This window comes from Nicotiana attenuata, unplaced genomic scaffold (assembly GCF_001879085.1).
Source record: "Nicotiana attenuata strain UT unplaced genomic scaffold, NIATTr2, whole genome shotgun sequence".
Taxonomy (NCBI): Eukaryota; Viridiplantae; Streptophyta; class Magnoliopsida; order Solanales; family Solanaceae; genus Nicotiana; species Nicotiana attenuata.
This window is the reverse complement of record NW_017676302.1, coordinates 23922-38356: the sequence shown is the minus strand read 5'-3', so window position 1 is coordinate 38356 and position 14435 is coordinate 23922. Positions and strand designations below refer to the sequence as shown.

General features: G+C 35.9%; 2 protein-coding genes across 3 annotated transcripts; both read right to left on the bottom strand.

Moving 5' to 3' along the window:
* Positions 1-643: 643 nt before the first annotated feature.
* On the bottom strand, positions 644-4140 carry LOC109220917. Its single transcript, XM_019385386.1, has 3 exons — positions 3412-4140; positions 2681-2828; positions 644-2435 (listed from the first exon to the last, which is right to left on the bottom strand). Exons 2-3 carry the CDS (start codon positions 2820-2822, stop codon positions 991-993), a joined length of 1587 nt encoding a protein of 528 aa, XP_019240931.1. The 5' UTR covers positions 2823-2828; positions 3412-4140; the 3' UTR covers positions 644-990.
* A 1119-nt stretch (positions 4141-5259) lies between these two features.
* Positions 5260-13227, bottom strand: LOC109220918 (plant intracellular Ras-group-related LRR protein 7-like). Of its 2 annotated transcripts, XR_002067172.1 has the most exons (11): positions 12886-13227; positions 11287-11356; positions 11023-11069; positions 8806-8914; positions 8633-8718; positions 7610-7700; positions 7136-7221; positions 6507-6593; positions 6278-6410; positions 5594-5665; positions 5260-5404 (listed from the first exon to the last, which is right to left on the bottom strand). XR_002067172.1 is itself a non-coding variant. In XM_019385387.1 (10 exons), the coding sequence occupies exons 1-9, from the start codon at positions 12982-12984 to the stop codon at positions 6300-6302; spliced, it is 786 nt and encodes a 261-aa protein (XP_019240932.1). In that variant the 5' UTR covers positions 12985-13227; the 3' UTR covers positions 5260-5665; positions 6278-6299. The 2 variants fall into 2 exon arrangements, 1 of the variants encoding a protein (XP_019240932.1); XM_019385387.1 differs by having other exon boundaries at positions 5260-5665.
* Positions 13228-14435: the final 1208 nt, after the last annotated feature.

The following is a 14435-nucleotide window of genomic DNA, read 5'->3' as shown; positions in this document are numbered from 1 at the left end:
TATATATATATATATATATATATATATATATATATATATATATATATATATATATATATATATATATACAAGATTCCAAATATCTAAGAAAAAAAGGACTTTTTTCAATGAGTATGGTTGAGATTCATTGAAAACATATAGATGAGTCAATATACAAAATTTGAGGAAGATTGGAGGTGATTTGGATTGATTTGGTATCAAAATTCGTAGTTAAAATCGAGTTCAAAAAATTCTTCTGCGAACATGTATCACGCATGTATCTCATATGAGGTATACATGGATATACATGTGATACACATTTGATACAAATATGATATATATGTGATACACCTGTTATTTTTTTCATTTTCATCTTCTAGTTCGAATTTTTCAATTCAAACCACCTCAAAACTCCGCCAAATCATCTCAAAATTGAGATACAAGCTCCTTAAGATGTACCCAATATATCCTAATAACACCCACTCAAAAGAAAGCAAAAATTTGACATTTTTTGGCTACAAATAGCTAATCGGCTAATATTAGTAATATTTTATTAATTGGCCAATTTTTGTAATAAGCTACTTATAAATGGGCATAACTGGTATTTTTCCTTGATTAAACTATACTAATAATATAAAATTCTTTACAAAGTCGGCGTATATACTCAAATCCCATAATTTAAGAGATTCTTCCATTTTGGATAGTTTGGTCATACCATAATTTGTATTTACACAAATCCTAAGCACCTACCATAAGTCAAAACTCAAAGCAGTTCCTCTACAGAAACACGGATTGGTGCTAAATAAAGAAATAATAGCAACTGTACAGATTGAAATAGGCCAAGCATACCTCGGCTCATGTAATACCCTTGCAAAATAATTTTTTACATCTGAGTAAAAATTTCCTCCTTCCATCATTACGATATACAAGAAAAATAGGAACGTGTGTATACTCAGCACGAAGCGTCTTCAGGAAGTTCAGATGACGACATTGGCAGAACTTTAGCAAAACTTAGTTTAAGCTGTGACCATCTCTGCTCTTGTAACTCCAGGCTCCATCTCCAAAGACTTCTTCAATCATAGTGTGGGTTGGTAATAAGTCAACTTCACTCTTGGCACAGCTCAAATACCCGATATCCCATTCTTTAGCGCTGCACGGTCCCAACACAAAGTCATGCCCATTGTCACGGCCAATACTGGCAAAATCACTTGCCCAATGTCTACCATTGACAGTCCTTCCAAGAGGTGCTTCCGGAGCACCGCCAGGTGCGTCACGCGTATGGGAGCCATAATAGTTACTCGCTTCATTTGAAACACCTCTGTCTAGGTGCTGAATACTGGGTGTAAAACTGCTGTTAGTATCAAATAACTTATCAGGGCATTCTGCTGATAAATCAGTGAACACCTTCCTGCTACCAAAGCCTACAGGTTTATAGACTTCCCAGGTCGCGACACCAACATTCTCATCATATGCCTGTTTATCATCCCCATAAATCTCATTGCAGCCAAAATCATTTTGATATTCTGGTGATTCTACCACAGAATCCTCATCTCCATCCGTCATTTTATCTTCATCATCAGCAGTGTCATCAATCTCCTGCCATTCATCATTATCACTATCGACGTTGGACGGGTCAAATCTGTTCTGCTTGGCACGTTTTCGCAAAATAAAGACGTTAAAGTAATAGCTGACAAGTTCCCTCCTGGAACGTGAAGGAAATGCACTAGCAAGATTGTTCCAGAAATCCCTGCCTAAAGAAGCAGGGTTTGAGAACACAACCTCATGAAATAAGTCCTCTTCCTCTTCACACCATTTCTCTGTCACTACCTCTCCCATACCACAGAAACCCAACCTAACAAATGTCTCCTCACCAAGGGATATCTTAAGTTTTTCTCTGGCTTCAATGATGTGTAGCCGAACACATCTCATGGAACCTGCGTCCTCACAAGAACATTCAGCTCTTCCCACTCCAGCAATCTCCTCGTGGTCTGCTGTTAACTCTGTGTTACGCATTGGAACGATACAAGTCCCAGCAAATTTATTTTCATCAGAAAAATCATCAACACGATCTGATTCTAGAGCTTGGGATGGAAGATTCATGTTCTCATGTGAATCCTGCACGATGGGTTTATCCTTACTACCATGCCCACCCCATTCTGGCAATTCAGCTTGGAAATCGGGTCCGATAGGCACCAACTTTTGAGGAGAATTTCTCAACAGAGAGAAATATACTTCCCTTGGATGAGTAATGGTCCTGGATGGAAGATAATATTCAGGAGACCTCAATGAGTCAAAAGGCACCTCAAACCTGATGTCTTCTTCACTAGTGCTACTAATGGGCCAAGAAGAGTTTGAAGCAGAGCCATCAATGGATGTATCAGTATCTTGATCAGGAAAAGTGGAAATTTCAGGGGTGTTGCCACTATCAGGTTTCTTGGTATTATCTTCATCTCCACCTAATATAGATATGGAACAGTTCATAACCAAGAATCAAAAAAAGATACCGTATCCAAAAACCATTTACATCCGAAGTCTGCAACTAAAAGTGCAAGCCTATATGACAACCTAGAATAAAACTGCTCAAAGTGTTTAAATAATGTCTCAGGAATTAACAAAAAATTGCCAAATAAATAAAGCATCACAAATATACAAGTCAACGAACAAGCTAGCAAAAATGCTTCTTGAAGAATCAATCCTTTACCTGAAGCATAAGGCTTCATAGCCACTGCTTCATGAGGACAGAAGTCCAAAACTGAAACTAGCTGACTGTTTGGTTCTACATGCCTTGGCTGCTTTGATGAAACCTCACACAACTCTTCACCAAATGGCCTCTTTTGCACCATATTTAACTGTAAAGGGAGTTGCAATAAGATACTGAATTTTGAAAAGACCAGAGAGTAAAAATTGTTCCCCACATTCGAAAAACATGTTAACCAACGCAACCATAATTGCATAATACATCCAGAACTTTAAATGCTATATCAGTGCAAATTGATCCCTCAAAAAGGACAATTAGCTAACACTAGACAAAAAGACATGCTGAAGCCATAGTCATGCACAGCGTTGAGCATTTTTCGATTAAATATAACACCATATTGCATAGCTAAAAAGAGCACTAACTAAATTCTCCATAACAGGCATACTATGCCACTATAACAGTAATTTCACTATCAACAACTATGTCAATAAGAATAATTGAGCTCAGCCAAGCAAGAAGTCATTCTAAAATGTCTAATTAGTGAAAAGCCAGTGAGTCCATGTCCTTTGTTCGGAAATTAGAATAACATTAAATTGGTTATCTTATTATTTGACCCTCAAGGTGAAATAAAAATTTGAAGAGAAAAACGTCTATTTGTCTAATCATATAGGCAGGATCAAACAAATAGACTATTTCTTACAGAATGCCAATACTATTGGGCAGAGCTCAAGTACCTTAATTGTGAAGGGTCTTGGTCGAATTGAGCCGGCAGGATTTTTTTCCAATTGGGGCAAAATTTTAAAGATAAACAGAAATTAAAATGAAATATTTCGTTTTCCTTGAAAAAAATAAAGTGAGAGAAAAAAGGGGACAAATTATAATTATAATATAACAAAAAACCCTAAACCCTAGATCCCAATTTAGACTCTACACTTCAATCAAAAGCAAAATAATAAAATCAACCAGAAATTAATTCTGGGTATCAATAAACTAAACAAAAAAGAGAACGATTAGAGAAGAAACCCTAAATCACAAACTATTTATAGGGAAAATCGATTTTTAAAATATTTTTTTGACAAAATCAAGAGAAATCGAAGAAGAAAAACAAAGAATTACCCAAAAAATGATTAATTTACAAAAATAAAGGAGAATTAGAACAGATCTGGTGAAAATAGAACAGATCTGAAACCCTAACTTCGGAATTCGATTTTCCGAATGGACAGAGCCAAAAAAGGTATCGATCGATAGATGAAGAAAAGAATTAGAAGAATCGGAGATTGATTTGAAGAAATCGAGTAAAAATCGAGGTGGATTTGAGGGAGAAAGGAAGTAGGTTTTGAAATTGGGGGAAAAATTGAATTTGTCGGCGATGAAAAAGGTAAAGCTAGGGTTATCGAAGTGTATTGAGGGAAAATAGTAATGCGGGTGGTCAAAAAGGGGTTCGGTAATTACAGCTAATTACGCCAAATACCCTATGGCTATATATTGGCTGCACCGCGTGGTGATTTTATTAGGCAAATTGGTTAGTCAATAAGTCAAATAGGAGATATATATATATATATATATATATATGAAATTGATCTTGTTTGTGATTGATATTGAGTGAATAATGTCAATTGAGCTTATATTATTTATCCCTAATAATTTGGATATGTTCGATTGAAATAAAATTATAAAATACCTTTATTGAATTTTATTGAGCTTAAAAAAACTTGTTGACGTGAAGAACTTTCTAGTTCACTCAGAAAAGAATGATCGTTGTCAATCTCAAAAATCTGATTTCTATTGAATTTTGAAGATTTTGAATTGAATTTTGATCAATTTTGAAGCAAGAACGCATTGGTCAAAATTTTACCTACAAATTATAACGATCGTATTAATAAGTCGGTAATAATTGTAATCTATCTCTTCTTGTTTACACGTAAGAATGTAATTATTGTTGCTTTTATAAATGCAAGTAGTGGATAGTGATTAGTGAATAATTATTATCAAAGTTAAGACAACTTATGGTTAGTGATTAGTGAATAATTATTATCAAAAGTGAAGATAATTTATACTACAGTCATAACAATTCGTAAAAACTTATGACAAAGCAAGTTCTGGGTCCATTGGGACTTGTGACGTTCCGTCGGGATCAATGAATAATTTTTTCCAAGTTATGATAACTTGTACTACAATAATTTTTGCCTATCCATTTAAATTTGTGGCGATTCAGAAGGTTTAGTGAATATTTTTTATCATAGTTACAATAATTTGTACTACAATCATGACGCTCCTTAAGGACATCTCATCGAACGATTATCAATAAGGTAAAAATTCAAGTAGCCAATCAACTGGACTACTAAAACTCTATGAATTATTACAATTTATTCTAAAAAAAATTGATTAATTAGATTTATCTACCACATTGCCTATGTGTCAAATTATATGATTATTTCTTCTTTTATAATTGTTATGTCCGGGTTGTTTGTTGGGAAAAAAATAATATAATTGTTTTATCCAGACCAAATTATGCACACTGTTGAGTATGTGTTACCTTCTATCACGGGTTCGAAATAATTCTATTTGTCAAGACTTAGATAAATAAAAAGAAATCACTTAGTATGTTTTTTACTCTGCTAGTATTAGGATTGGAACATTAGTTTCCACCAAGACTGGTAGTAAGCACTCCATACAATAGGTGTGGGTTTCCACACTACCCTCTTTCGCCTCCCTTCTCCAATCCCCCTGTACAACCGAATTTACAAATATAACTTTTAAAAAAAAGACATGTTTACTAAGGTTTTTAATCATTGGTTTTGAATGATGATATACAGCTCACTGAATATGCATAAAATTATCAAAAAGGTAAAGGAAATCGTTAGGTCTGCATATCATTTAGAATTACTGTAACTCAGCATAGATAGAATTACGCACAAGTCAAAGCTGCAGCTTTCATCAAAGTCAAAGCTGTCACAATGCCATCCAACCTCAAGCCGCAAAGTTAACCTGCAGAGATATCATTTTAAAAAATCAGTATCATCAACAATAGCAGTTTGAATAGGAAGTGTTAAAATACTATTGATCTAGCATCTCGTGGGATCTCTTTTGCAATGAAAATCTATCACATTCAGAAACTTGATGGACAAAATTATCATGCTACCATGGCACTATATCAGAAATTCTTATCATTTTCCATCTTTTGAAATCGAAGTCACCAATAAATTCCCACAAATATACACACTTAGTGACAAAGATACAGTGGCAAATAGTACAAGCTATAAGCCTGGGACGTGAATGAGAAGAGGCAACTGTCCAGGCACACCAGGCTCTTTGAGAGGTAAGAGAAAGTAATGAACACATACATGTATTCCTATCAGACGACAAGAATGAATTGTCAAAAGTAGGCGTTACAGCCACTAGAAATACTAAAAGCTAGACAGCAACTGAAGGAGCATTATTGTGTAATACAGCTAACGCATGGTTATACAGTAAGGGGAAGTTTTCAAAAAGGAATTGAAGTAAAGATGGTAAAACCAAGATTTAAGAAGATAGAGCGGAAGCCTAATTGAAGTAAAGATAGGAAAACCAAGATTTAACAAGATAGAGCGGAAGCCTTACGTAAACTGCCTGTGGAGAGGAATCACAAGTCAACACCCTCATCAAGCCCTTTCGAACTGATTATGACATTTGAATCAATTTGTTTATCAAACTTCTGTTTACGGCGGGCTTCAAATTCCTTGAAGCCTTCCATCTGAAATAAAAAAGTAAATACCATTATCTGTAAATGACTTTTCCAGGATTAACATAACTGAGTAGTATCAAACCGTGAACAGTAGTGAGTAAAAACCTGTTGAAATTGGTCCATGGAAATGGGATTTCTGTGCAGTGCTATATTTTGCAAGCTCTTGCATTCTCTTAACAAATTTAGAGGCATCTGAGCAACCGGTACCAATAGCAAGCATGAGAATCTTCTAAAAACATATATCTGATAGGAATGAGTGCAAAAACTTGGATGCTTTAAATGGAAGAGACTGTTAGAAGTTCCATCCATGACCACAAATGTGGATGATTTTGTGTAATGAAGAGACCTAGATTTTGCAATATGGTCATTTTATAAGTTAGATACACTGTGCATGTTTCTTTTTGCACCCATACACAGAGCAGCAGTGTGGGCCTTTACGTATACAGATAGTGCGAAGAGGGTTCTTAACTCTGCTTAATAGGATCGTTAGATATTAAGAGAGAGAGAAAGAGAGAGAGCATGCTTCAAGCATCATCAGAAAATATCTAGTATATACAGCATCAGATCTAGCTTTTCAATGAGACAAACAGTCAAACCCTTATCCACGTGGGTTACAATGCATTGCACTTATTTATGTGTAATGAAGAGAGAGAGAGAGAGAGAGAGAGAGAGAGAGAGAGAGAGAGAGAGAGAGAGAGAGAGAGAGAGAGAGAGAGAGAGAATTAGATGGTAACCTGATTGAGATTGTTGTTGTTCAGGCAGAGTGACTTTAATTGAACAAGATTGCAAATTGAAGCAGGAAGCTCTTCAATAGAATTATCTGCGACAAAAAGTTGGTATCCATAAGCAAGACCGCAGAAAAATCAGTAAAAACCTAATTTGGCACTCTGAGGAAAAATAGAACCTTAAATCATGTACAAATATAATGAATGGTACTAAGACTAGTGATTTATAAGCTTAACAAAAGAGAGTTGTGGATGTTCCTTAACTTCTATGTCACCACCACCCTCCCAATTTCATTATTAGCCATGACTTTCACTTAATTTTATATTGATGGTTTTTTTATTAAGGATGCTTCTTTTGTTCTTGTTTCGTTTTGGTACTTTATCCCTCAATGTATATTGGACATGAAGCTCCAGCACCAGGAAGCAAACAAAATATAGAAATAGCAAGAATCAGATAATAGGCGAGCTAAAATCTGAAGGTACCATTAGCTTGCAATTCTTCCAAAGAGAAGCAACTTCCAATAGATTCAGGAAGAAACTTTAACTTATTGTTTGAAACATCCAACAGCACCAACTGCACGGCCAGAACATCAATGTCAATTCAACAGCCTTATGCTCTCAAATAAGATGAATTGAGAGTACTTGAGTCTAGGCAGTGCGCCTTTCTCAGAGAAACAGAAAAACAACATGATCATATAGAACCGAACTCACATACAGAGAAGATCTATAGAATAACAATATATGCGACCTTTTAGAAGGGTATCCACTTCCAGAGGAAATAGAGCAGTTAACTTGATTGAAAGATCTTAACTCATCATCCCAAGTCACCGTACACGAGAATCAGAAAAAGAACAACAAGTGAACACTGTTTTTCATTTCACGATTATCAATGACATTGGAAAAACTTATGGAAAATAAATTTCAATTGAAGTCAGAGGGAATTAAAAAGGAGAAAGTAAAGGCACTCAGTGTGGTGGACCTCAAGACAACCCACAAAGAGCCACTTATTCTCCAAACTCCACCACCCTCCCCAGGGAGCTCGAGGATCCTCTTCCAAAACTAAAATACATGCACAAGATAGACGAGCGACATCATTAACTACCAAGAGGAGAATAGATATTCACAGTGAAGTGGAATCGCTATATAAATTGAGAAAAAGTTGAGCTTCCAGTTGCAAGCACAAAAAGTTCATTAATTTTGACATCAATTTGCTGAATGATTCTCTACTAACAAGAGCGATGGGAAGTTCATTAATTTGGATATCAATTTGCTGAACAGTTCTCTACTAACAAGTGATAAGAAACTCATTAATTTGAATATCAATTCGCTGAATAGTTCTCTAATTAACAAGATTGACACCATTTCTTAACCACCTTAGCATCATTATACATAACATTGAACAATGCAGTAAATCCAGTGCAAAAATAATATTTCAACTGACAACTATATAGAACAGCATAACAGTTTAAGCTGGCACCATATAAACCATCAGAATAGATCACTTACATTCCGCAAGCTCCCAATGGTGTCAGGCAAGCTCGTTAACAAGTTTGCTGAGACAGATAAACGCTCAAGCTTCACTAACTGGCCCACTGAATACAAGAGCATTCGGTTGTTAGAAAAGAGAGTGTAAATATATATATAGCATAAAGACATCTACTAGAATCCCGGGGAATTACTTTCATCAGGCAAGGTTGTAATTTGGTTCCCATCAAGTGTTGCAACTTTCAAAGACTGAAGCAATCCCAGGTTCACAGGCATATGCTCAATAAGGTTATCAGCCAAAATCTGAAAAGAAATAATCAACACTCAATTCTTTGGATAAATCAGACATAACCAACTCTTCATAGTACTGGTTATTCAAGAGCATACATGTATGATATCAATAGTATAAAACATGAAAACCTCTTCAGAGTCGTCAGAAAATAAACACTTCTCACCAGAAGGGAAATGCATACAGTTTTCCCAAGTAGAGCTGATTCGGCTTAGTTGAGCGTTTGAAGGTGTAGAGAATATTCTTGTAAAGATTAGGACAAATTTATTTAGTTTTGACTTTTTGTTGAGTTTTGTAAGCATCCGAGGTTCCTGTTAGCATGGATGATTGGGTGCATTTTATGGAGAACCGTGTTTTCATGTAGGTCCAGTTTTTGTATACCAGTTGTATGTTGGGGCTTTTTCCCACCACATATTGCCTTATCATAAAAAATTGAACTGACTTGCATTCCAAATCCTTCACATGGCCATTTCCTCCTCTAAGACTTCTCTCTCTCATAGCTTAGAATCATCCTTTAAAGTTAAGCTGCCAGCATCTCTCCAGTTTGGTGTTTGCCATGATATTTTGGACAATTGCTATTGCTTAAACCTTACATTTCCAACCGAACAAACCACTTATTATTTACTAGAAAACATGTTTAATCATTCCCCTCAATATTTAGCAAACCCGTTGATATAACAAATGAGAGGGTAGAACTGCCAGCCAGCCATATGCCTGAAGAAACATGAGGGGCTTGCTTTGATATCATGTAAAAAACTCTATCTTAGTAATGATTGACTAAAAGGAGAGAAGCTTTTAACCACATTAGTGGTATGCTTCTTCCTTCTATCAGGACATGAAAATGCCACGAGAAAATTCAGATCGGATTTTTCTTATTAGAGTGTATTACAACGGTAGAGGGAATTGGTTGTTGTCTAGTATATGGTCTTGAGCAAATCCTTGAGTTAGCTTTTGAGGTTGAGTTAAGCCTAAGGTCAATTTTCTTAACATGAAAGTAGAGCCAGACTTATCCCCCTTATGGTGTTTTCCAGTGTGCGGCCTCATGTTATGTTGTCCAAGCTCCAAATTTCAGTCCTAAGCAGTGGGAGGAAGGGGGAGGATGTTAGAGTGTCCCACATTGGTTGAGGGAATGAGTTTTGTCTCCTTATGCAGTCTTGGTCAATCATCACCTTTCGAGCTAGCCTTTGGGGTTAAGTTAGGCCCAAGATCCATATTCTTAACAATTCTTAACTAAAATAGAAAAGAAAAGAACTCGCAACACTTCGTCTGATATAGCATAATATTATCTACCTTAGGAGAAGGTTTTGGTAAATACTAGAGATATTTTTATTTTTTACAGTGCCAAATAAAGCTCAGTCAGTTTGCGTTTATGCCTATTTTGCAAGGTTTTTAAAATTTAGGAGTACCTGCATTAATTATTTAGTAGGACTTTCCTTCCCCTTGTACAACTTTGGGTTATTAATGGTAAATTCGTTCTTTCTTTCTTATTCTTCTACTTTTCAAGTAAACTGAGTATTCAGACCAATTACTCAATCCCCCCCCCCCCCCCCCCAAACCAGCCAGACCCAATCAAAAATATTCGAGAACACGCAAAAATACCAGAAATATTGGGGCAGGTGCAAAAGGTTGTCTCCCTTAGGGATGAAGCAGAAAAGAAAGAAAGCAATTATAGCCTATGTCAGAATTGGTGACACTAAGATAGAGTAGAACATCAATAACAACTATACTCAATCCCGAGCTAGTACAGTCAGCTATATCAATCCTTAGTAGCCATTTTGCTCCGTTTAGACCTGTTTCGTTCCAATTCTCAGTAATTTAGGTTTTTCCAACAGTGGAGATTCCTCATTCTCTTCCCTTCTCTTATATTATCACATTGACAACATCACGCCTTCCAAAAGAAGCTAATCGTACCTTGCTAAATTTCTCTTCCACAATAAACCGTGTACCTTTTTTCCTAAATGACTTTTGGCTCCAAGTATATGACCAACAATTCTGACCTAGCTTTCATCATGAGATGTGGGCGCTGATAACATAATAAGGTTATCTTATCAGATATTCTTCTTTTGATGAAGCCCCTTTGACACAAAGATAGGAAACAAACATGTAAGTTTGTAGTACTTACTAGACGCTGTAAGTTAATTAACTTGTTGATCTCCATGGGAATATGAACTGCCACAATGCAAAGACTGAGAGATTAGCTTCAGGAAAACAAAAGGCTTCAGGTAAAATGAGATTAAAAGATAAATGACGTAAACAATTTCCCCAAGTAACAGTGTAACACAGGCATAAGCATAAATAGCAGTTGCAAAGGAATTGTTGTGATTTATCTTTGTACTCTAACTGGCAAGAAGATAGGAATCAAAAGCTTGAGAGATTATTGCAATACCCAATTTATTGTGTGTCAAGTCGAGGGTGCGTACAGATCTCTCCAGGCTAATAACTTCATCTGGAAAAGACTGTACAAGGAAAAAACAGTCAGGACATCATGAATTTGACTAATAGAAAGGATTAAACTGTGTCCTTATCTGACATATTTACATTCCTTCACAGCAAGCATTATTCGTTGAAACCAGCAAATAAACAACAGTAACTACTGAATCCATGCTACAATCACTTTGACACTATCCAAGCCTTGTACCCACCTTCATGAATTAAAGTCAACGGGATCTAAACCTATTTCCTTGTAAAGCCATACCACCAATTAGATTAGGAAACTCATACAAGCATGCATGTTGAATATATATATGTGCAATACATGCGCACGCACACACAACACATGGACACTTCATGATTAAAACAATCATATCTCATCACTAGTCGTGGACAGTCAGTAGTTTAGGAAGGGAAAGATCCACTTTCAGTTAAAAATAATTGCATGTCATCATCGCCAGGACTCCCTTAAATCATCTACTGGTCCTGATGCCACTAAATGCAGTTACTCCCTCTCTCTAATTCAGGGGTGGATCCAATGTTACGGTAGCATAAATTTATGTGTAAAAATCCACGAAAATTGCAACAAATAATAGATATGAATCCATAATGTTAAAAATATAATGGGTTCAACACTAAGAACCTCAAAGGTTGAACCCATAGAATTTAAATCCTGGATCTGCCTCTGCTCTAATTTATGGGGCACAATCAATTGAACTAATTCTCATGCAGATCATTCACTTTTCAGAAAAAAAGTTCACAAATTTAAAATTTATATTACGAGTCTATGTGATCATGACTGTGCGAACCTTGTAGCAAAAATGTTAAAGACATTACAGAGTGCAGACAAAAGATGCATCTTTGACTCATGAAAATGAAAACCTTTCACAAAGGAATTACTTAAAAAGTAACCTGATACTAGTTTTCACTGAATGTATTTGGTCAATTGTCCATTTCTTTTTTCCTGCTCTTTCATATCAAACCTCTAGGTTCCTTAGAGAACAGAAAACATTCTAGAAAGAGATACATGGATTAAATTCTGCTACATGAAGATGATTAATTATGTATATCTGAAATAGTGAACTTAATCTATCGGCACATTAACTTTTTTGCTCTTAGGCAATTTACTCCAAAGTGTCATGAAGGTTAACATCCAAGTCAATTCCACAAAATATTCATAAACCTCCTCATAAGAAAGTAAAACGCTTCTGGCGCCAAACAACTCTATAACATAGACAAAAAGGAAACAGCACCAAAATCTGAAATACAACAAACAGTCAATCAGAACACTTTTCTTTGAAGCGAAAGTCCATATTTTCAGTTGACGGATATTTAATCCAAAAAGACAGTAATTAGAAAAACACAGGGCAACATACACTGGGCTAATAAATCAAGCAATCAACTAAACCTTAAATCAAAACTACTCGCAATCGACTATATAAATCCTCTATATCAGTTCCGATACTCGGTCTATCATTTCATTTCAATACTAAATGGAACAGTCAGCAAATAGTTGTCACGAGAAATTAACAAAGGGAGAGAAGAAATGAAATGCCTTCAATTTGGAGTCGCGTAAAGCAACGATGCCAGTAGAACGCCATCGAGCCATTCGGGTGGCTTTAGTATCTGCCGCTTTGCTACTGCAACACCCCATTTTCGATCACCAGATTCTACTCTTTCGATTAAAGGAGTGAAGAATAAAAAAGTTATGGAAAAAACTAAAAAGAGGTCGAGGAAAAGAGGCGTTGAAGACTATTTTGATGAAAGCGTGTGTGAGTTTAATTATGATTACGGGACTATTTATGTTGTCGGATTTATAGCGTTGACGTTGGATTCTCCAACTCTCAAATGACACTGGCATTAATATTGGGACACTTTGGTTTTCGTTACTGGGACCAACATGTGGATTGTGGCCAATCGCCCATACAAATATACTCCCTCTATTCTCGTTTATCGAAACCTTTTTTTTCTTTTGGATTGAAGATTATATATGTGATAGAATATATGTTTTCTTTTTTTTTTTTTTTGAATAACAGGGATCTTATTTATAAATATCATATAATAGTAGAGTTCATACAACTATAATTGCCCGGTGGGACATTTACTACTTGGCTATTACATAACATGTCACAAAGGACATTTTTGTTTTCAAAATAAGCTAGTTTGGCTTCCCTGAAAATGTGGTGGATTTCCTAAACCTTCACCTGGTTCATTGACGACCTGCACTCAAGAATAATATTATTAAAAAGAGTCATTCCATTTTCCAAACAATTAATGGCCAGTAGAGTCCGTTTCCACTTCTAAATTGGTAAAGCCTTGTTCTTTTGCTATTTGGAGGCCTGCTTTTAAAGCCAACAGCTCCGCCTGTAGGGGTGATAAGCCTGGAAGGGCTCCATAGAAGCCAAGTATCCGGTGACCCCTACTGTATCTGAAAATACCACCAAAGCCACATAAAGAATTTGCTTCCATAAACGAACCGTCAGTGTTAAGCTTAATAGTGTTTGTTGGAGGCTGATAAGAATAAGTTTGTGAGTTGTTTCTTCATTTTGCGTAAGAAGCTTGTATTGCACCGCTTGGTTAAGGGCATGATGGAGAGCCGGCTTATTTGAGGTATTGTTAAAGAGATTATTATTCCTATTAGTCCAAATAGCCCATATAACGAAAGGAAAAATATTAGTCCATGTGATAATACTATTCTCAACGGATATATTATGGTCCCTAAGATTAGTTACCCAATTATTACTAATATTTCTTCTGCTCATGTCCAAACCAAGTTGAAGCCTTAAATCCCTTACTGCTAGGCAGTCTAAATAGACATGAGTGATAGTTTCTTTTTGGGCTTTACAATAAGAGCACACTGGATTGATGTTAATACCAATATAATTTAAATGACTTCTAGTAGGTAGTCTATTGTGAAGACATTTCCAAAGTAAGAACTTCAGCTTATTGGGGCACTTTAGGTTCCAAATCCACATAAAATCTATATCGTTGATAGGGTGATTTTCGATTAAGGTATAGCAAGATTTTGTAGTAAAAAGCCCATTCGTATTGAGCGACCAAGTAGGCGTGTCACAATTGTTGGCATTGGGTGTTATAGCCTTTATT

Coding starts and splice junctions, on each gene's coding strand:
- LOC109220917 (XM_019385386.1), bottom strand. CDS start 2,822: ATGGTGCAAAAGAGGCCATTTGGTGAAGAGTTGTGTGAGGTTTCATCA. Junction 2,436..2,680: donor TATGAAGCCTTATGCTTCAG/GTAAAGGATTGA, acceptor TATCTATATTAG/GTGGAGATGAAGATAATACC.
- LOC109220918 (XM_019385387.1), bottom strand. CDS start 12,984: ATGGGGTGTTGCAGTAGCAAAGCGGCAGATACTAAAGCCACCCGAATG. Junction 11,357..12,885: donor TACGCGACTCCAAATTGAAG/GCATTTCATTTC, acceptor TTCCTTGTACAG/TCTTTTCCAGATGAAGTTAT. Junction 6,594..7,135: donor ACAACAACAATCTCAATCAG/GTTACCATCTAA, acceptor CCGGTTGCTCAG/ATGCCTCTAAATTTGTTAAG.